Source organism: Thamnophis elegans, chromosome 6 (genome assembly GCF_009769535.1).
Source record: "Thamnophis elegans isolate rThaEle1 chromosome 6, rThaEle1.pri, whole genome shotgun sequence".
Classification (NCBI taxonomy): Eukaryota; Metazoa; Chordata; class Lepidosauria; order Squamata; family Colubridae; genus Thamnophis; species Thamnophis elegans.
Window position 1 is genome coordinate 24,101,295 of NC_045546.1, and position 23,934 is coordinate 24,125,228.

The 23,934-nt window shown below is 38.7% G+C and overlaps 1 protein-coding gene across 1 annotated transcript in view; it reads right to left on the minus strand.

The window, feature by feature from the left end:
- Positions 1-23,934, minus strand: part of KATNAL1 (katanin catalytic subunit A1 like 1) — a 41,411-nt gene that overhangs the window by 13,170 nt on the left and 4,307 nt on the right. The window contains 5 exon segments of the mRNA XM_032220466.1: positions 6,926-7,031; positions 9,147-9,274; positions 10,335-10,500; positions 11,527-11,687; positions 20,211-20,381. Coding sequence (XP_032076357.1) covers positions 6,926-7,031; positions 9,147-9,274; positions 10,335-10,500; positions 11,527-11,687; positions 20,211-20,369 — 720 coding nt within the window. The 5' untranslated portion in view covers positions 20,370-20,381.

The window sequence follows — 23,934 nt, forward strand, 5'->3', positions numbered from 1 at the left end:
GAGATTGCAAGGGTGGAGCCTGGGAGAATACATTGGGGGAGGGATGTAATTATTAGACCAGGTGTACGGTTTTTTTCTTTATGTTGTATTGTTTTTATTGTCTTTTATTACTTTGTTAGCAACTCACGAGTTGTGTCTCACAAAATGGGCAACTATATAAATCTTTTTAAAAATCACTCATTCACTCCTGGATTCTGATGCTTCCATTTGCCTTGTGAATAATTAAAGATAATTAAACATTGGGCCCAATTGTATGTCTTTGATTATTACTGCTCACAGAAAGAACTGTCAGCACATTTTCAATAATTTATTTGTAACCATCTTCTGTAAAAATTGAATGTTTCAACTAAGGTTCTCCAGCACTGAAAGCATTTAATGTTTAATTTATATTTATTTATTTTTATCCCATCTTTATTTTATTTTTTTACAAAATAACTCAAGGCAGCAAACATACCTAGTATTCTTTTCTCCTCCTATTTTCCCACAACAACAACAACCCTGTGAGGTGGGTTGACCTGACAGAGACTGACTGGTCCAAAATCATCCAGTTGGTTTTCCTGTCTAAGGCGGGGCTAGAATTCACAGTCTCCTGGTTTCTACCTTGGTGTCTTAACCTCCAGACCAATTGGACTAACCACAAGACAAGCAATACTTTTCATCTATTATTAATATAAGAACTGGATGTGTTAACAACGATGAGAATCTGAACCCTTGAAATGGGAAGGAGAAAGCTGCATCATTTGACCTGGTAGTTTCTGAATTTTACAGAGCTCTTTCTTCAGACGTCAAACTATATGAACCTGTATTTTTCAATTGTATAGGACGCAATTCCCCACCCCCAAAAGTGAGTGGAAATATCTGTGAGTCTTATAGTTGCTGAATGTTGCTGAAGCCCCACCCACTTGCCGCCCCCCCAGCATTCGGCCTGTCTCCCAGCAATATGCCTCCTTGCAGCAAACAGGAAACGCCTGGTCAGCTTCAGCACAGCCTGATTTAGTACCAGCAGCTGACTGTGGTTGGATCAGCCTCCCGGAATACTGCCTATCAGCTGTTCCAGGCTGCGGGATCACCACCACCCATCACCCACCGTGCGCCATTTTCGGCCTCCACAAGTCCCCATTTTTGAGCTCTGCAGGCCCATTTTCAGCCTTTTCCAGGCGGCGGGAATAAGCGGCAACAGCAATCCCCACAGCCTGGAACAGCTGATAGGCGGTATTCCAGGAGGCCGATCCAACCGCCATCAGCTGCTTGTGCTATATCAGGCTGTGCTGAAGCTGACTAGGCTGTTTACTGTTTGCTCTAAGGAGGCAAATTGCTGGAAAATAGAGGAAGATTTTTTTTTCCTGTTTTCCTCCCCAAAAGCTAGATACATCTTATAGTCCAGAGCGTCTTATAGTCTGAAAAATACAGTAATTTTAAAAGAAATGTCAACTAAAATCCTATTCTGCTCTGGCTGCCCTCCTGTCAGGCAGGATCCCTACCCAGGTCTAGTGTTGAAGTTCCTTCATCTTTGAGGTTTGGGTGACTTTAATCTCCATGCACTGGCTAGAACCGGGGACAACTGGGATTTCATGGCCTCCACCTATGAAGATTAAGTAACCATGAGTAATCGTTGGCCCATCATACTCAGGCTGCTATATTTTTGACCTCATTTTGCCTCAGACCACTTGTTACATGATTTTGATATGACTAGCATTTAGATAATCTAAATAAAATGGTCATCCAGATGATCAGGCAGATTAAGATAAACCACACCATGTGTATTATGAAAAAGAATGTATTCAAGCAAATGCTCAGGAGAGTTCCCAGCAACCGTAGCCTATTCTGTTCAATGTCTGGTGAATTGAAAGCAATTGGAGGTGACATAGGCCCTTGAAGTTGATCACTCCCAACCAGTCTTGGCTCTTGGCCTGTCTTTCAATGGGCATGGTCTGTTGTAGAGGCGGGGGAACATTTCGCAACATCAGCAAGATTCTTTTGACATGGATTCTGATGAAATGTAGAGGATGTAGTCTTCCAGGCCCTCTGCCATCTACAGGCTAGGTCTATGCCTTAACTGAGTTTCTCCAGGGGAAGAATAAATGCGACTAGCTGATGTAATAGTTTCCACTCCTGATTTACAATAAATGGGCAGCTCCTAACTGTGTTTAGATTTCTGGGACAATCCTATCTGGTCTGTGCCTGTCTTGGAAAGCTTCACAATTATATATTTTAAATGATAAGTCCACAGCACAGCACCAGTGTGCCTAGCATCACTTAGTTCTCTCCAGACCCCCAGATCATCTGATTTTATTGTTTTGTTCAGACTTCTTTTAAATAACTGGTGGTTGCCCAAAAAAAGGAGTATAGAATATCTTGAGAGGAAGATTTATCTTTTGCTAAATGTCTGTTTTATGAGCAAACCCACCACACTAATCATTTTGTGATGTGCCCGCAAAAGGAATTTGAAAATTCCAATATACCTAATGGTTCCAAAAGTTAAAACTCACAATTTAAATTTCACTTGTTCTTTTGCCACCAACCTTGTAAAAAATTTAGAATTTACCCCGGAGAAAGAATGAAAGAGTCATTGGTGGGGGAAGAAAGGACAAAGCCATTAAGAAAGGACTTGAAAAAGAGACTGCATGCTTTAGAGACTGAAATAAGTGTGAGAAAGAAACTCCAAATAATCCCATCTTGATTTTGTTTACATAAAATGAGATTTAAAAGCTTGGATATATTCCTCTCTGAGGTATCTATTTCTTTATCTGGTCAATCTCAAAGAGCTAATTCCATCTGTCCTTCTGCCTAGTGCTCTAACCATAATCCTTACAATTTGCTATTTTGACTGTGCAAGGTAAATTTTCCATCTTGATCTGTGTGAAATGTAACTCATGAATGCTTAGAATAAGCATTTCATGATCTTTTCTCTTTTTTTCATCAATGCGTATTCAGAGCTGTTGAAAAAGTCACATATAATTCATGAAGCAAGGTTAACTGCTTCTGTGTAAAACCGGGTTTTTTAATTACAGACATTATATTATTTCATAAAAGGAAAGCAATGAATAAAGGGAATACACACATCACTTTGCTACTGTTACTGAATATCTTTTATCCACCTGAAAATTACTATCAAAAGATTTCTAAAGAAAAATTGTACTTTTAGGATAATCACATTAACACCAGACATCAAAATGACTTTACACTATTAACAGCGTACATATTTTTACAATAAAAGAGCTAATGAAACTAAAACAAATTTTGCAAAATGCGTGCTTTCGGGGGGGGGGGGGGGATAATTCAAAATTATTTTTAAATTATAAAAATAAATATAACAAAATTAATTATTCAAAAATCATGTTTCTTCCTAATATGTTGTATTCTTCTAAAAAAAAAACTCTCCTAACCAGTATCCTTCATAACAAATAAAAGTTAGCTACCAATGTTATCTCTACCCTGGACCTTATCTATATCAGGACTTTGCCATCAAGACAAAAAAAACCTATACCACAGACCTTGCCTTTTGGAAGAAAAACAAGGGGGGGGATTCCAAGCATCTATAAACAACCATTCACTATAATGGGAAGGTTCCACAGACCTACCAGAACATGTATCCAGACATATATTCAGCCATGGTGAAGAATTTATGCTGAATTCTTGCATAAAGCATACTCACAAAAATATAGTATTCTGTGCAAACGCTGAAGATTTTTTTTGTCCACTTCAGACATAAGCAAGAAATAATTCAAGATATTTTATATTTCCCATATCCTGGGAAAGCATACAACTGCAGATCACTTAAAAAACCACGTAGATGTGTTTATATCATAATTCACATCAACACAACACAAAACACAACATGCTTTTTACTGGACTGTGTGCTCTCTCTCTCATTAAAGACCTGGATGAACAGACTGATGTTTTTGACTCTTCTAAACACCAGTCATCCATATCTTGGAGGATGCCTAGTTCCAGTTAGCAGATGCTGCTAAAGCGAAGGTGAAGATGGGCCAAAATGGTGTATGGGGTGCCTCTGCCTTCTGCAGCACTCTGTCTCCTGCCCACGGAGCTGGTTTGGAAATATCAAAGGACCGGCCCACAATGCCTTTGCCAGCCAAAACAGGGCATGGGGGGGGGGTGCATGCACACACACACCCGGGTAGCCAGTTTTCAGCCTCCAGAGCCTTCTGCAGCACTCTGCTGGCCCAAAACGTGCCACAGAGGAGCCTCATGTGCCCCCCTCCGGCAGCCCATTTTGGCCATTAGAGGCACTGCGGCCCATTTCTTTGATATTTCCAGGCCGCATCCAGAGTACGGGCCTTGAGTTTGACAGCCCTGATCTATAACTATATCAACTATATGTGTTTTAAGTCAAAACAGGAAAAAGCCTTATCAAATGCCTACCTAACTATTTAAGCTTAAGTGGAGGTAAGTTGCATTTGCTTATGTTTATCGAAATGACCCTAATAGGCTTATATAACTAGAGGTAGAATGGATTATTTTACAGGTCAGCTGTATGTTCACTCTGATACATTAGGGATCTCTAGAAGCTTGGCCTGCTGGAGATCCCATTACGGAATCAGATAATAAAGCAGTAATTTAAAAAGCCTGAAAATTAGACTGACAGGTGTCTGGGAAATGAATGATAGCTACATCTAAAAACAGGGTCGGTTGGCTAACACTGTCTAAAATGAAAGATATTCAGTGAATCAATAATTCAATTTAAAATCAAAAATTTAGGGAGGAGGAGAGGAATATGCAGCCACAGAACTAAAGCTTTTATTAAAAATCCAGTCTTCCTAAAAAACATACTATTTGATAATAATGGGAATAATAATAATAATAACACCATTTTCTTCATTTCAACGTAAGACAGATAGTGGAACTTGTTCCAAATAAAAATACTGAGCCATACAAGTCTCATAATTTCAACCACCCCTACAAACTTGTACTCCCCCACCCCCCCAAAAAAAAATCAAACATGAGTAATTTGATCAGTAAAAGCTTGCAAATTCATCGCAATAAAAGATACCTGATATTTTAGAATGGTTTGGGGGAAGGGCATAGGACATTTTACTTGGAATAATTCGTTGAATGAGATTTGCTAGATAAATGGCAATGGAGAAGCTGTTAATACTATTACAGCAACAAGATAATCTGATGCTATCTTAGAAATGGCCAATCTGGTGACCTTATCATATGACTTCTGCCCGGGCCATCACACAGCTCCATTATGTGTATAATCAAGACTTCCTCATTCATGGTTAGTGATCTCTTGCTTGGACCTGTACAAGCAGTTTACATGGGCTATTCTTAAACAACATTTGGAAGCTACAGATAATTCAGAATGCAGCAACTTGAGTAGTCATGAGAGCACCTTAATTCAGTCATATAAGCCCACTACTTTAGGATATTTTATATGCAATTTCAGGTTCTGGTTGGCATCTTTAAAAGCATTCACAGCTCAGGAACAGGTATCATTGGGACCACCTACATATCTACCCAGTCAATAATATTCTATGTCTGAATTCTGGGAATGTCATCAAAAACATCACAGAAGTGAGCTTTGTCAATTGCTGCCTCCCTGCTCTACCATCCCCCTGAAATAGTTTTAGAGTTTTAGGAAGGCCATTAAAATGTGGCTTTTCCAGCAGACCTTGGAATTGGGAAATCCTAATGTTATTCCCTCTGGTTTTGAAGTATTTGTTCAGTATAACTGACATTTCCAAAGTTTATAACTATAGACCTATTCTGATTTTGTATTGGAAATTTTGTTAGTTTATGACCTGATTACAGAGGACATCATGATGCACAGAGTCAGAAGTAACTAGAATGAAAAGAAGCCCAGCAAATAAATAAATGAACAAAAATCTAGCCTTATGTCCTTTACAGGAAGAACAAAAGCCTCAAACAGATCTTCTACAATGGTTTAGCATCAGCTGATCATACTCATTAAGTATATTCAATTATTTGTATCAAAAGAGTACTCCTCAGTTTATAACCATAAGCAAACTCGGAATTATGGTTTAAGTCGTGCAGGTCATTAATTGACCAACTCAATTTATAAACAATTTTTTCCAGTCATCCTTAAAGTGAATCAGCATGGTCATTAAGTGAATATGTGGCCGTTAAACAAACTCAATTATCTGCAATAGGTGTTTTGCGCTTTTTTTTGTAGGAAACCAGAAGCAAATACCGTTTTCCCAGCAAAAAAAACAAATCATAAATGAAGGTCATTTAATGATAGAACACTGCAAACAGCCATAAATGTGAACCAGTTCCGAGTGTTCGAAATAGGAATACATGACCGTGGGGAGAGAAGAATCGGAATTTCAGATCCAGATCGTAACTCCCTTTTTTTTAATCCGTGGAGTCAAGGAGTCTCTATTCAGAATATTTCATTTTCTTTTTTTTTTAAAGTAATACTAAAGATTACATTTAACAGGTAAGGTAAATGTTCCCTCACACATAGGTGCTAGTCATTCCTGACTCTAGGGGGCAGTGCTCATCTCCGTTCTAAGCCAAAGAGCCATCACTGTCCAAAGACATCTCCGTGATCATGTGGTCGGCATGACTAAACACCAAAGGCGCACGGAACGCTGTTACCTTCCCAAACAAGATGGTTCCTATTTTTCTACTTGCATTTTTACATCCTTTTGAAACTGCTAGGTTGGCAAAAGCTGGGACAAGTAACAGGAGCTCACTCTGTTAAGCGGCGCTAGGGATTCCAACCCCTAAACTGGCAACTTTCTGATCGACAAGCTCAGGGTATTAGTCACTGAGCCACCGAGTCCCTTTATTTAATATATACCCCCAAATTGGTAGATTTATTGCAGGAGAAAATGTTTGAATATGTACAATTGGTAGATTTATTGCAGGAGAAAATGTTTGAATATGTAATCTTCATAAGGACATCACACAATATAATAACTAGACCGTTTCTTACTTTCCAAGGTCTTCTGATTCCTTTGAAAAAATCTGGCATCCACAGTGGAAGAACAACTGCTTCTCTTAATAATTTTTTGGCTTCTTCTAAATCTGCAATATCATCCCTATGGAAAATGAAACTCAGTTTTAGAAAGATAATGTATCTTTTTTTTCCAACAACAAATATATAAATAAATGTTAAATGCTTGCACTTCACTTCATTGATAAAATATATAATGACAAGTTCTTGCACAGGATGCTAGGCACAATTCAGTGTTCTGAAAATGACCTTCCACTTAAAAGACATGCGGAAAATGACTTGCAGCTAATCGCGGAACAGAATGTTCAGTTTAAAAATAATTTTCTTGAAAACATGATTATCAAGGCAACACCTAAAAAAGCTTTTCAGCATTGTTTCACATTTTAATGAGTGTCTGTAATGAGCCTTTTGTTCGTGGTACTGTTTTAGACATGAAGTGGGCTTTGTAAGCAAAATAGCACTCGCAATTAGCTAAAGAAGCTTTTCCGCCGTAGCAGACTGGAATGAACAATATGGATCTGTCATATCACTCTTGCTTCAGGTCTGCTTTCTAGATTTGGCTACTGTCCTCCAAACCTCTAGGTGACACTCAAAGCTGGCCCATCTATTGAGCAATTGAAAAACCTATATCTCCTTAATCTTTCAATAATTCCCTGTTTTAGTCATAGTAATTATTTTAGCAAAGGACAGGAAATCTGCACACTTCTGCAGCCCAGGACCCAATATATGAATAAAGTAACCAGCAGATTAAAGACAATTAAGATGATATTGTTATTTTAGGGACAGGCAGAATGAATAGAAGGAAACCCAGGATCACATGCAGAATTTCAAATTACAGCATTGCTACTTTTCAGGCAGCTCCTTAAAACACTACAAGTCCATTTCTCGGTGATCCCAGAGAAAATGAATACCGTATTTTTCGGAGTATAAGACGCACCAAGATTTTGAAGAGGCAATTTTTTTTTAAAAAAAAGGGTTTTGCACTCTGCAGACCTCCCCAAAATGGCCGGTTTTTCACAAAACGAGCCCATTCCCACCCCCCAAATGGCATGCATAGCCTTTAGGAGGCTTATAGTGATGCTGGGGGCTGGGGAGGCAAAATTGAGCAAAAAATGGCCAGTTTTTTTGCTCATTTCTGCCCTCCCCAGCCCCCAGGAGCACTCTGCAAGCCTCCTAAAGGCTATGCACGGCCATTTTGGTGAAGGGGCGGGGTTTCTGGAGTCAAAAAAATGCTGTATTCGGTATATAAGACGCATCCAGATTTTCAGCCTCTTTTCTGAGGGAAAAAGGTGCGTCTTATACTCCGAAAAATACGATAATATGGGAAATAATAATGAAAGATGAAGTTTTTAGGTGCTCACATAGCTCACCTGCCAACTTAGATAGAAACACAATGGCTGCTAAAATTACTTGAGAATTAAAGATATTTCTGGAAATCTTATTTGAGCTATTTTCAACCTTTTTTCAGTTTCACATGTTTACAATCCCATCTAGACTTAACAGTAATTATTGTACTGTTATGGGAGCCTTGTGAAGAGTTATAATGCTTTAAGGCTGAAGTATCTCCATATGGTATCTGTAATTTACAGATTTTTCCAAGTAGATATTTATAGCTGCATAAACAGCTTTTAACAGCATAATCTTCCATAAAACAATATGCAATATACATTTAAAATTTAACATCATCACACTTTTATGTAATGATATAGAATATTATTGGCAATTATCAGTTTTTCAAATCTCAAAATTCTATTATGCACAATTCTCTTATTTGTAAGGCAAGAATAACAGACTCAATATACAAACTGCCCAGAGCATATTAGCTGATAAAAGACTATTTCTATTTGATCTTTTCTTGACAATAATTTGCTATTTTAAATGTCATGCATCTATGAAAGATTATTCTACCCTTTTAAAAAAGGAAAAGTACTGCAAAGATATCCGAAGTGTTATCCAAAATAACCCGATATGTAAGAAATAGTTGTTTTTATGTATTATGCTCTCAATTTATTGTTCTGCATTTAGACTAATCTATCAAGCCCTACAAAACCATTAATCTTTAATGTGCAACAAATCTCTTGAGTTTTTTAAATATCAGCAGTTACTACAAAATAACACAATCATTGCCCAAATGTCAACATCTTCTGGATATGTATCCACAATGAATATTAATATATCTCATTTTACAGAATTACTATACCAATGAATACTCAGATTTCTTGACACAATATCTCTCTCAAGAGCTTCAACCAGATCTTTATCATATCCTGTTCCATCAAATTTCTGAATTTCACTGTCACCACCACCATCCTGGGGGATCTTCTTTCCCTGGATAAAGTTAGAGGCACATAAGTATTCATCAATATTTCTTTTTCCTCTCTTAAAAAATTACCTGGGTTCTACTCAAATAAATTTGATGGATTGTAGTTGTGGGATGAAGGAACCAAAACCAGTAACCAGCCATCATAAATACCAGGGATTTCCAATATTATCTTTCATGAAAAATGAAAATGAAAGATCTGAAGGCTAGATGACCATTGTGGGAGGGAAAGAATAAGTAGCATTCAGGAGTTGTTTAGCTATGCCCAGCTTAATCAGAGCAGAGTAGAATAGAATTATTTTCTGGGTAATACTTTTTCTTCTTCTGAGAACTGTATTTCCTTTGAGTTACTTTCAAACCATAAATGCCTACTATATGCAAGACGTAATCCAACCAATGTTGGGAATACATTATTAGGGGAAGGAAGGAAGGAAGGAAGGAAGGAAGGAAGGAAGGAGGGAGGGAGGGAGGGAGGGAGGGAGGGAGGGGAGGGGAGGGAGGGAGTACTAAATAATAAAGAGCTAGCTCTACCCCTTGTTCTATCTGTGACACCATCTAAATGCAGGACTAAGAGTGCAGATACTTCTTTGTTTACCCATTCTAAGAGCACAGTCCCCAATTTCTGCTCAGTCTAGAGCCAATGGTCTTAGTATCTGTGATGAATCAGTGAACATCACAGTTTTATAATCTATGCCTATGCCTGTCTGAACCTGGCAAATACCGGTAGCTGCCCTAATTCCAACAGTTGCTTTCTTAATGTGTGTGTAGTGAGTGAGGTGTTTTCTATTGCTTTGGACTACAGTCAAAGTGGCATCACACCTTCCTTTCTTGTCTGCTGCCCCTATGTTTAGTCTGCTTTCACCTCATGTCATTATCACAAAAAATGGGCAGAGAGCAATGCCTCCTTCTGTTGACTTTGATCTCACCAGTCAATAAACATAAGCCTATATTCTTTCCTTTATAAAACATAAGCCTTATTCTTTTTTATAAAGCATTCTTGTGAGTTACAGAAAATGCCTTCAGAATGCCGCAAGGATATAAGTTGGAAACCTCTGCTCTATGCCTTACCTTTTCATCCTTCCCTTTTCCTTTAGATTCCCTCTCTCGACTACTAGCAGGTTTTTCATTTTTTGATATTGGTTGAGCTCTGCCCACAGGTCCCCGTTGTAATCCTGGCAATTCTCTCCGCAGAGGTTTCACTTCTCGATTGGGTCGTTTTATCTGAGGTGGGACTCTGTGTCATGTGAAGGACACACAAGAAACTGCTAAGATAAGTAAACGTATTTCCATCTTGTATTGCTGTTCAATTTTAGTCTTCCGAACACATTGTCCCCCAGATACATATATTATACACTATGTCCAGAATTTCAAAACATCATAGCCACTACTGAAAACTCTATGAACTCAGTTTTGAAAGGTGCCACAACTGAGGAAAATTGATCAACTCTGGGGGAAAGCTAATGTTCAAATTGCATATCTTGATCTCTAAAGAGCCAGGGTATAGCTATGCTTTGTGGTGGAGGGTCTGCTACCTCACAGCTACATAGTTCTTTTGTATCCACATAATCCCTTTCATCCGTTTTCATTGCTGTGCAAATGATGATGATAGAAATTAAGTGAAGACATTGAAAACTACGTACACATCTCACACAATGGAGCAGGAACTAGGAAACTGGGGAAAAGGTAGAGACAGAGACAGATGCTAGAAAATAAGTAGAAAGGTGGAAAAAAGAAGGCTGAGGACTTAGTACTACAGTCTGATCACAATAGGTACGAGAAATAATTGGATCAGAAGCTCAATTCAGGCATAGCACCAAACTGCAATTTAGGAAACTTAGCTACAATTCTGTGCCAACTCCAAACTAAATTAAGGTTTTCAATAGTCCAGCATACTGGAATCTAGGAATTATGGTTAGAAGTGGTTTTGAAAAAAATAGTATTTTGGTAAAGTCTTCCATGAAAGTCTGTAATTATAACCTGTAATTATATATCCGTTTTTAATAACTGTCATACTAACAGCAAGTCAGCAGAAAAAACAGACCGTAACATTATATTTGTAATGCAAATATGTAAATATATTGTAAAGCATTATTAGAATAATAGTTCAAATGTTTGATCTGATAGTCAATGCTCACATTTTAAAAAGGAGAAATAAGGTAAAACAGCTCTTTTCTCAATCATTATATTACTTTGTCTCAAAAAATGTAGTTGCTACTGCCTGCCTGCAAGTAAACATGCCATCCTATTTAAACCCAATTACCTGTGCTCAGCTGGAACAGGAGGTGGCCACACAATTGGATCTCTAAAATGTTCATCTTGATAAGATACAGGGATATCTGTAGGCTTGTCTATTTTAAAACTCTCTAAGGTGTTGACAATGCTCTTTACTTGTTCAAATTCTTCTAATAATTCTTGCCGAACCTGAAAAACAAATAAATATGAAGCCGTTCAAAAATTGAATTGCAAGGTATTACAACATGCAGTTTAAAGTAAGAGCAAATAAAACTGCTGTTGGTATAAACCAAAGCCTATTTGGAGGGGAACTGTTGATTTCTGGTATTATTTGCACAAGGCAAACTAAACTGGATAAAACTCAAGTCACTCTAATACAAGGGCAGTGCCAGTCTAAGATCTGCATCATACCTGTGTTTTATACATCTCACATGAGCAACCAAATAGGACCGCCCGTTTGCTTATTGTTTGTTTTAACCAGCAGAGCTGGAAGGTTTAGAACATAAAGTGAATTTTGCAATTCCACTAGATAAAACATTTCCCTTAATTTTCAATTAGAAACACAACTCACCAGGACCCTACTATGTACCTCAGAAACCCCTCCTCCTCAGTTTTGCTTCCTTTTGCCAGCAGATCAAAATTGCCACAGCCCTTCTGCCAATCACAGTAAAATAGAGTCACTCCCGCTTTCCCAGAAGAGAATAAAGTTAAGCCCATAACTTTATTCTTATTTTTGAGCAGAGATTCTAGAAATGCCTTAATTTGCTGCCAATGATACCAAATGCATCAGAAAAGAAGATTCATATAAGGGACATTCTGAGACCACCATTGACACTTTTGCCGCTTGGGGGGTGGTCTATTGAGACCTAAACCATCCCGTAGAGATGGTGATCAGGAAGACAAAGCCTTGCTGGTCTCAGGGATATCGCAAAATCCCTGTTAGACCCAAGGGAAGTGCTTTAAGCCCGCGGTGAACAGACAGCCCCTAGGCTGATGAAGTCGGGACACTCCGGAAGGAAGGAAGTAAAAGAGAAAGTGAGTCCATCTGGTGAGGTATTTTTTTCTATTTTGCTAAAGACTGCCCAAAGAAATGTTTCCTTAAAGCCAAATTGATGCTTAAACAAAAGAACTAAGCTGCAGAAATAATCCTAATGGGATCGCTGTGGAAATTTTTTCCCTTTGTCATTGTAACTATTTTTTGTGGATTGAAATGTTTGTCACGTTCTTTATTTCTCCTCTTAAAGTGAACCGATTGTTTTTGTTTTTTTTTCTGCTTCTTGTTGCTTTATTTTTTGACTTCTGGATTAAAACCTTTCTTTTTTTTAACAGTTCTTCCTACTACGTGTTATTAAATTACACTAAAAGCAATCTAAAGAACTTTGTTTCCTACAGAAGGTGAAAATTAACTGCCAGTCAGAGGTTTTTTTTTAAAAAAAAACAAGTATCTCTTTATTTGACTTCACTAACTCTGCAGCTGAAGGGTTTGTAACTTGTTTACAGAAACTGATAAAAAACCAAGGGCACCAACTGTTTTCACAGGTGCCTCTGAGAACTATTTTGGCAGAGAAACGAAGGAAGGAAGGAAGGAAGGAAGGAAGGAAGGAGAAGGAAGGAGGGAGGGGGGAACGGAACCCTTCCCCTTTGAAGAACATAAAAGAACTTGTGTTTAAGTCAACTTAAATAAAATAAAAGCTAAGAGAAGCCTGGAAGACTAGACTGGCAGTCATTATTGGTTTTTTTTCTTTTTCTTTCTCTCTTCTGTTTTAGAAACATGGGACAATACTTAGATGAGGAAACCTTAAAATTCCAAAATATCTTGGCTGGAATTCAAAATCTATTGGAAGGATATCGGAGAATTGAGAAGAAGCTGGATAGACTAGTCTTCCTCACAGCAAAAGATGATGGGGTTGGAGCCCCCAAAATTAAAGGGGACAATGGAGATATAAAGATAAAGATAAGAAAATAGATGAATTTAATGATGGAGTAAATGTGGGTGAAAATGGAAAGGGAATGTGGAAAAAGGAATTCGACGAATTGGAGCTCTACCTCATATTCCAGGACCAGAAGAGAAAAAAATACTAATGATGATAGACATTGGAAGAGAATTTTTTTCAGAAGCAGGATTGACAAACAAAGACAAGTTAACTTTAGTAGCAGTGGGCAAGGAGATTATCTGAGAGACCCTTCAAGCAACAAAGTGAGGAGAGAAGCCTATAAAACCTTATAAAGGAGACAAAAAGAAGACTGACTCCACAGTTGGCAAGAGACTATTTTGTTACTGGAAAGCTACAGGTTGACAATAAAACTTGATAATAAAAAATAGTTTTTTATTATTGGTGTTTAATAAGTAGGAACATTGTAACTTCTAGATTGTTTTAGATTGTTATTAAATGTTTACTCACTAACAATTAATTAACCATAAATAATGAAATGATAATGGATAGAGCGTAATGATATATACATGTATTGACAATTTAGTAAAAGAAATTTGGATATAAATTGTAAATTGTGACTTGGGAAAAAGACCTATAAATTTCATTAACAAATTTTCATTCAGATCTTGTTATAAAGGTGTAAAGTGTTTTTTTTTTGGCGGGGGGGCTGATGAGAGATGGGGCATAAATAGTAAATGATTTTTAGCCAATTTTAATAACAACAAGGAAATGTTAATGATCATTGTTTAACATATATACATGCTGTAGTATTGGCTAAAGTAACTTAGATATAAATGTTAGTCAGTGAGTTGGGGGGGGAAGAGGCGGGAAAGGCTTAAAAATGTTAGCTAATGACTTTTACTTAAAAGATGCTGTAAAGGTGTAATGTTATTGGAGGATTTTTTGAAATAGCTAATGAATGCCATTATGTGATTGTGTCTTTAAATATGAATGATTTGAGGTAAAAGCATGTTCAAATAATTGTAATCAAATTATAATTGACAGTAAAATATACAAAGATTTTTGACTTAAAGTGTATAATCTAATATGAACTATAAGTAATGACTGTGGAAGAAATGCACGAAAGTTATCTGTAACCAATTGACACGCTTTCTACAAGATGTAATGAAGGATGATTCTTTTTTTGTGTTTTTGTTTAATTAAAATAAAAAAAATAAAAAAGAAGATTCATATGAAGTTATCACATAAATGTCCTTGCAAAATTTTTGTCAAGGTGTGCGAGAACTGGTAAGTAAGGCAATAGCAATAGCAATAGCAGTTAGACTTATATACCGCTTCATAGGGCTTTCAGCCCTCTCTAAGCGGTTTACAGAGTCAGCATATTGCCCCCAACAACAATCCGGGTCCTCATTTTACCCACCTCGGAAGGATGGAAGGCTGAGTCAACCCTGAAGGCAGCTCCACCACTCCCATTCCCATCCTAGCTTATTTTTTACTTGTGTGTCTCACCCTACCCCCTGCACCCCAGGGGGTGGGTGGGATCTTAATTAGGGCTAATTTTGTGGGTGGGGCTTAATTTGATCGCATGTGCTCAAAAAGGTGATAGGGCTTATTTTCAAGGTGGGTCGTCTTTTTTGGAAAACACGGTAGATGAAATTGAGTGAAAAGAGCTCTTCTTTCTCATGAGGATTATGTATAAAAAAGGGAAGTCTTTTTTGTGAAGTAGAAGCAGCCTGCACTTACTGGCTTTTTGGAAACAACTTATAAAACTGAGAACCATTTTTACAAAGTACACTGATGTGCATCTCCACCTGTCTCTCTTCTCTTTCAAGCAGCTCCCAGAGCAGCAAATCCCCCAGTCCATCAATCCCCTTAGACCTCCCTTCCCTCCCATCAGCCACTGCCAATGTCTCAGATAACATTGCCCCCAATATCCCAAGTGTCTTCTTTTTTCCCTGTCCTTTAGCCTGTTACCCACTGCAACCACTGTCAGAGCAGTTGTCAGATCTTTGCTAGCTCCTGAACTGAGGGATTTTCTTTCCCAAATACAAATTATTGTGTTTTTTCCAAGCTTTATTCAGATGAAAGCAGCAGTGATATGTGAATTCCAACAAGTGAATTAATTATCTTCAGTTTAGAATCAATATCTCTGTGTACATTAGGACAAAGACTTCCTGTGTCTTTTTTCTTTACTTTCTGTACACAGGGAGGACACAAGTCTCTTCTGCAGCCATTCTTGCCAGTCAAGAGGAGCAATAATTTTAATTTACTCTGCTTTGATCAGACTCAACTTCAAATACCCTACCCTTCTGGCACTTCAGTTTCAGAAGGATTCAGAGAACAATGGGGATGAAAAGAGGATGAGACATAAATCCTATGACGAGAAATTGAATGAATCGTGATTGTTTAGCTTTGAGAAAAGTGAGAGATTACAATACCTGAAGAACCTGAAAGCAGGACACACAAAATACTGTAATGTTAACTTACAAGTAGGAGGACTCTAGTGGAGCTGTTAGAAAAACTTTGCAACAGTAGGAGGTGTTAATCACCCAGAGAGATGCTAAACCCCCTTCCCATGATGTTTTAAGCAGAAATTGATAGTTTTCTATTTTACTGTATATGCCTTTTGGAATTTTGCAACGAACAAGGACTTGGACTCCATGGCTTTGAAACTCTTTACTGTAAGTATATTATTCCATAATGGTTTATATATTTGTTTTCATAATAGCGTATTTCATCTCAAGGAGTGATCTACCTCTACCTCTTGGCTTTCAGGAAGTCTTAGAACCTGCTCTGCCAAATGGCCTGGAGTCTTGATGGGAATGTGCCACGCTTGAGATGGCTAGTGGATTAAGAGGCAATTCTACTTCCACCATTTTGTATATCACTTGCTTCCTTAGCCATCTTTATTAATTTTAATTTCAACATTTATAATTTTAATGTTTTGATGTTGCTGTAAGCTGCCTTGAAGAGACGGGCAGCATATAAATGTAACAAATAAATAAAGTTATCACAATTCTAAAACTGATATTTATTAAGAAGCATGATTGGTCTACTGTTTAGGGCAGGGGTCACCAATCTTTCAGACCTCAGACTAAATTAATAATTTTAAATCCCGCGGACCACTAATATGAATTTTTAAAAAGATAAATAGTATTTAGTGCAATATAAAAAAAATGCAAATAATTTTTCTGTGGACCACGATTTTCTCATGGACCACCAGTAGTCCATGGACCACCAGTTGGTGACCGCTGGTTTAGGGTACCAGATTAGAAACCAGGAGACTTTGAGTTCTAGCCCTGCCTCAGACATGAAAAACGGCAGGGTGAGTTTGGGCCAGCCACTCTCTTACACCAATTCACCTCACAGGTTTGATATTATTGTAAAAATAGAAGAAATGTGTATTAGGTATGCTTGCCACCTCCAGTTATTTTCAGTTAGTAGCTATGATACTAAGCAAATAGCCATTTCTAAAACATCTGTACATATCTCATTTCTACCGGAATCTAGATGTAGTCTAGATTCCTGAACAGAAAAATGAAATTGGACTCAGTCTCACAAGTTCAGGTGGGAATTCAGTCACCAAATTCCTTAGAATGTCCTAAATAGCTTTCAGTTATGGTTCTGGTATGGCAAGGAACAGGCACAGAACTGATAATATTGGGGGATGAGCTCCAGGAGAACTTGTACTGTAAAGCTTTTGGCCCTATTGGATATCTCAGTAGCCTTCAATTCCATCAATCACTGTGGTATCTTCTGAACTGTAATGAAATGGGAGCTAGAGGTCCTATTCTGCAGTATCCCTCCTTCCTTCGTATGCAGTTTCAGTTGGCTTAGTGAACCCTAGGGAGATATTGCAGGATTAAGTTGTTTCACCACCAGCTCTTTTTAAACTTCTGCATAAAGCCATTGAAAGAAGTCATCTGTCAGTTCAAGACGAAATATCATCAGTGTGCTGATGATAGTCATGCTGCTATCCCAGGCTGCAGTGATGATGCTATGGAAATCTTGTCCTAGTATCAAGAGGGTATAAGAATCCCATTGGGGCAAAACAAGCTGAATCTAACCCAAATAAGATGGAGTTACATTTCATTCATCAAGATTCTTGGTCGGCTCCAGTACTGCCTCTTGAGGAGAAGCACTACACCAAAGGCTCTGGTCTGCCACTGGGGGATTCTCCTGGACTCATGTCTACAACTGAAGGAAAGGTAAAAATGTTGTCAGAAGGACCTTTTTCCAGCTTTGGCTGATAGGCCATTTGCAAGCCCACAAGGATCTCACAACTATGACTCACGCCCTCATTACAAATCAGTTGGACTACCATAATGCACTCTACTTGGGTCTGTCTTTGCAAACCATTTGGAAATTAGTTCAAAATGTGGCAGTCCATTTATTGGCAGATATCGATCACCAAGTGCCAACAGATATTTCAAAGCACTGGCACTGACTTATATGGTTTGGTGCCACCTGCAGGATGCCTTCTCCAACCAGAATCGGTTGGATTGTATGTTCAGCTTAGGAGAAGCACTTCACTGGTTGCTCCCCATGGGTACTATTCTCCTGATTCAATTGCCTGTCTTACAGAAGAGAGACTCCTTGAAAGTTAAGTATGGCCCTGTTGTTACAGGTTCCAGAAGTTATTTCAGATGGATGGCATTCAGTCATTAGCATCTGTTGCCATATTTGGTATTTTTATTATGTGTTTTTTTTATCATGATTATGCAAAATAATAAGTAGGATTATTATTTCATTTTTGTGTTGTTACTGGTTATTGATTATTGTGGATGTGTTAATTGCTTTTGTTGATAATATTTACCATGATATATTAATTATTTATTTAGGATTATTAAGTTCTGAATGTCTAGATTTAGATTTTAGCTTTATTTGTATGCCGCCCTTTTCCCTGAGGGGACTCAGGGCAGCTCACAATTCAGGGGGAGGGAAGTATAAAACAAGTTATACACATAAAGACAATACATCGCTAAAAAGCACAACAGTCATACTATTCAGGTGGGGTTGAAGTCTTTAGCCCCAGGCCTGTCGGGATAGCCAGGTTTTAAGGGCTACGCGGAAGGTCTGGAGGGTGGTGAGGGTACGAATCTCCACGGGGAGTTCGTTCCATAGGGTCAGAGCAGCCACCGAGAAGGCTCTCCTCTGGGTAGTTGCCAGTCGACATTGACCGGCTGATGGAATTCGGAGGAGGTAGTCTATGGGATCTTATTGGCCTAGTGGAAGTAATTGGCAGTAGGCGGTCTCTCAAGTACCCAGATCCAATACCATGAAGGGCTTTGTAGGTGACAAGTAGCACCTTGAAGCGCACCCGGAGATCAACAGGCAGCCAGTGCAGCTCGCGGAGGATAGGTGTTACGTGGGTGAAACGAGGTGCACCCACAATTGCTCGCGCGGCTGCATTCTGGACCAGCTGAAGTCGCCGAATACTCTTCAAGGGCAGCCCCATGTAGAGCACATTGCAGTACTCCAGCCTAGAGGTCACAAGGGCACGAGTGACTGTTGTGAGAGCCTCCCGGTTCAGGTAGGGACGCAACTGGTGCACCAGGCGAACCTGGGCAAATGCCCCCCTGGTCACAGCTGACAAATGGTGTTCAAAAGTCAGCTGTGGGTCCAGGAGGACTCCCAAGTTGCGGACCCTATCTGAGGGGCGTAGTATTTGACCCCCCAGCCTGAGAGATGGAACACTTGGCCAATTAGTGGGAGGGAAGCACAACAGCCACTCGGTCTTATCTGGATTGAGTACAAGCTTGTTAACCCCCATCCAGTCTCTAACAGCCTCAAGGCCCTGGCTCATCACGTCCATCACTTCATTGAGTTGGCACGGGGCGGACAGATACAACTGTGTATCGTCCGCATACTGGTGGTATTTTATCCCGTGCCGTCGAATGATCTCGCCCAGCGGTTTCATGTAGATATTAAAAAGTAGGGAGGACAGGACCGAACCCTGCGGCACCCCATATGTTAGGGGCCTAGGGGTCGATCTCTGCCCTCCGACTAACACCGACTGCGACCTGTCCGAGAGGTAAGAGGAGAACCACCGTAAAACAGTGCCTCCCACCCCCACCTCCCGCAGTCGTCGCAGAAGGATACCATGGTCGATGGTATCGAAAGCCGCAGAGAGGTCAAGGAGTACCAGGATGGAGAGTCTATGGCAGATTTGGCAGCATAGAATTGTACTTCCAATCCCACTTTTCCATAATTTGTATAATTCTTGAGATCAGCAGCAATACTATCAAATAATGTTATAAAATAAACAATTCATAAAAGTAACATTATTTATAAGAAAAAGAAGCCGGAGAACCACCAATATAAACAGATAAAAGTGCCTAGAACAAACTGGTGTTGGATTCTGGCATACCACAGAGATATCATTCTGCACAGAGCAGGCATCACTATGGAAAAAGTCCAACTCTACATCATTGCTAAATGAAATCCTGCTTTCTAATTTTGGATGCAGAACAGCTGAAAGGGCACCTTCTACAAATGTCCTCCTCAGCTTATGTAAAATATAAGGAACTGTATATTCCAAGTAGCACTTCATGTTCAGAGATGTTCCTTATTAGGCAAAGAAAATCCAGCGAGTTCAGATAAGGAAATATAATCTATTTTTTCTCTTAAGAAAAAATTAATTTGACTAATGGTCAAGGATATTTAATAACGGAAGTGACAAGTTCTGCTCTTAGTTTTTAACATTATACAGAGTCATATTGTCTTTCAGTGAGTTCCATTTTCATATTGTTATTCTGCTACATAAGAAACATTGGCAGCAATTAAACATTTGCATTTAAGCCTTTTGTTATTATACCTGCTGCCATTTGCCCTTTAATGTTGGGTCTCTGATCGATTGACAATGCCGTTGAATTTGCTGGACACCTTGGTAATAAACCATGGAAGAATCATAATTTCCAAGTAGTGCATATTCTCTTCCTTTTTTAGCATTATCACAAATCTCAGCCAAATTCATCTTCTTTGAAAACCTACAATACAATGTGAAACAAGAAGTAAAAATTAAATTACCCTTTGGCAGAAAAAAACAGTTATTTCACTTAAAACCATAACTGCAATTTTTATTAAAGTGTGTGTTATTATTTTGTTATACTAGTTACGAAAACTATCAATCATTCTAGAGAAGCTTTGCAATCTTTTTCTTTACTTTTGAAATTTCAGCAAGAACTGCCCATGTATTTGCTACCACTACTGTATATTTAGAACTAGAAATCTGATATTCTAAAATAAAATTGACAGCTATGTTCTTAACACTATATGTTATACTTTTTCTTCATTTTCCCTCTTCCAAATTGCAATGCACACAATACATCTTTAAGAAATGGGTTTTCCAGCTCAATACAGAAAAATCATGGGTTTATAACTAAGAAATTTGGCAAATAGCCATAGTGAGGTCTAGCTCTCTGATTCCGCTATCTCTTTTGATTCACTATTAGTTTTGCTTTTTTATATTTTTGTACTAATTGTATACGGTTAACATTTCTAGGGAATCACTTCGAAATTTTTTCAATGAAAATGCTAGATGCTAACAGTTTCTGATGGGGGAAAGGTAATCTTCATAAATAAAATATGTGAATGACCTACATGTATAAACAATGTATTACATCACCAGGAAATACAGCTGTAACATTCATACATAAATGGAGCTGAATGACAAAGCCTACTAGTTTCCTTCCCAAACTGCTCCATAAAAATAATCTTCAATCTCCTCTAATCCCAGATGTTAAAAAAAACAAAACCTCACAAACTCAAAAGCAAACAAGTTTGGCCTATTTTGTTTGTATATGCTTTAGTCTTCCAAAAAAAATCTCAAAACATGAGCTGCATGATATTGCAAACAAAGCTGTTTCATTTGAATGTACTAAACTATTAATTGCTGGAAGCTGGCGTCTGTTCAGAACATAATCCAAACAAATTAATTCACTTGAGATACAGCAAATCCATATAGATAGTTTCTCAATGCATTGCTGAAGAAAAGCTGATGTCACCCAATTATTTTTGGTATATAGCGACACATATACAGCATCCTTTACTTAATCCTCCAAGGAAAGATTGAAGGCAAATGAGGTCCAGGCAGAATAACATCATTGCTTCAAAACCTAAAGGACTGGTTTGGACAAAACTCAGCAGCACTTTTTCATGCAGCTATTGACAAAAATAGGATTGCCAACCTGATCACCAACATCCGATCACGGATATGGCACAAGAAGAAAGATATGGCAACGCAATTTAACATTACAACTTATGTGATATATCAAGAAACATGCCCTTAAGGATTTGTTCAAGATATTGTTCAAGAACCATCAACCAATACATTCCAGCAAAATATAAAGATTCTCTGCCTCAGAAAGAATATTGCTCATTTCAAGAAATGTTCTAAGCCAGGCTGAGGACCCCAGTTAACCTTTGAGGAATGTGTCAGGGCTGCCTTTCAACAAACACGCTAAGATTAAATTGGATTATTTTATTTATTTACTGGATTACCGAATTTTTGGAGTATAAAACGCACCGGAGCATAAGACGCACTGGAGTATAAGACGCACCAAGGTTTTGAAGAGGCAATTTTTTAAAAAAGTAAGTAGGTAGATAGAGGGATAGAGAGGGAGAGAAGAGAGAGAAATACAGTGGAACGTGGGAGAGAGAGAGTAGGTAGATAGGTAGGTAGATAAAGGGAGAGAGAAATACAGTAGATAGGTAGGAGAGAGAGTAGTAGGTAGGTAGGTAGGTAGGTAGGTAGTAGGTAGATAAAGGGAGAGAGAGAAATACAGTAGATAGGTAGGGGAGAGAGAGAGTAGGTAGATAGGTAGATAGAGGGATAGAGAGATAGAGAGAATACAGTAAGTAGATAGGAGAGAGGGTGGGTGGGTGGGTGTAGGTAGGTAGGTAGGAGGTAGGTAGATAGACAGACAGACAGACAGACAGATAGAGGGATACAGAGAGAAAGAGAAAGAGAGAAATACAGTAGGTAGGTAGGGACAGAGAGAGAGTAGGTAGATGTTTCCAGGAGTATTTAACCATGTGCTGGAAGGAAATCGCTGACAATCTGCAGCACCTAAGACTTTGTTTCTGTTGGCACAGCATTTGATCAATATAATTCTCATCAATCAGTTAAGAGCTTTCCAAAAGGAAAAAAAAAGTTTTTGCACTCTACAAAGCTCCCAAAAATGGCCCGTTTTTTGCAAAAATGGGCCCGTTTTTGTTTTTTGTTTTTTTCAAAAAAAGGCATGAATAGCCTTGGGGAAGGGGGGCTTGCAAAGTGCTCCTGGGGGACAAAAACTAGCAAAAAATTGCCCATTTTTTGCAAAAATGAGCCAGTTTTTTGTCAAAAAAAATGCTTGCATAGCCTTATGGAGGCTTATAGATTGCTGCTGGGGGTTGGGGGGGGGCAAAAATGGCCCATTTCTGCCCTCTCCAGCCCCCAGGAGCTCTCTGAAAGCCTCCATAAGGGTATGCACGGCCATTTTGGTGAAGGGGCAGGGCTTCAGGAAGCAAAAAATGCTGTATTCTATGTATAAAATGCACCCAGATTTTCAGCCTCTTTTTTGAGGAAAAAAGGTGCGTCTTATATTCTGAAAAATGGTATTTTATTTACTACCAAGGGGCTTACAGCAATAATACAAAAATAAAGCAACTATAGCAAATCAATAAATACATTTACAAAATTGTAACATCATGAAACCATAATTACATCCTAGGAATCAGACCCAACAGTGCAGACAGTTACAGTACAGGTAGTCCTCATCTTACAACAGTTCATTTAGTGACCATTCAAAGTTACAACGATAGTGGGGAAAATGATTTATGAACACTTTTCACTCTTACAACCACTGTACAATCTCCCTGGTCACATGATCAAAATTAAAATGCTTCGCAACTGACTCATACTTATGACAGTTGCAGCGATCATGTGATCACCCCTTTTGTGACCTTCTGACAAGCAAAGTCAATGGGGAAAACCAGATGCACTTAACAGCCATATCACTAATTTAATACTACAGTGATTCACTCAACAACTGTGGCAAGAAATTTGGAGCTCAATTGTGGTCGTAAGTCAAGGACTACCTGTAATATGAGTCTTTTCTCTCTATTTTCTAGGCTTCTTTCCTGTGACAGTAATGTTACAATTTAGTTGATATAGGCAGAGGTGGGTTGCTACTTTTTAGGGTTTCTACTGATTCGCCAGACTGGCAATTTGCGTACAGTTCAATGTAAATTGTTCTTCATGCATGTGCAGAACAATTTAGTGAACTGCATATGCACAGGCACTACTAAAAACATGCCGGCAACAGGAGCAGCGACCAGGGAACCAGTTCGGGGGCGTGGCCAGCCTGGGTCGCTGCCAGTTCTGCGAAACAGGCCTAAATGCCACTACCGGTTTGGCTGAACCAGGCCAAATCGGGAACAACCCACCTCTGGATATAGGGTTTATCCCCTAGAGCCCTCAGGAGCTAGGGGGAACAAATGCATGCTTGGAACGTCAAAATGTAGTTCCTTGAAATCTCAAACCATGGAAAGCAAACTAT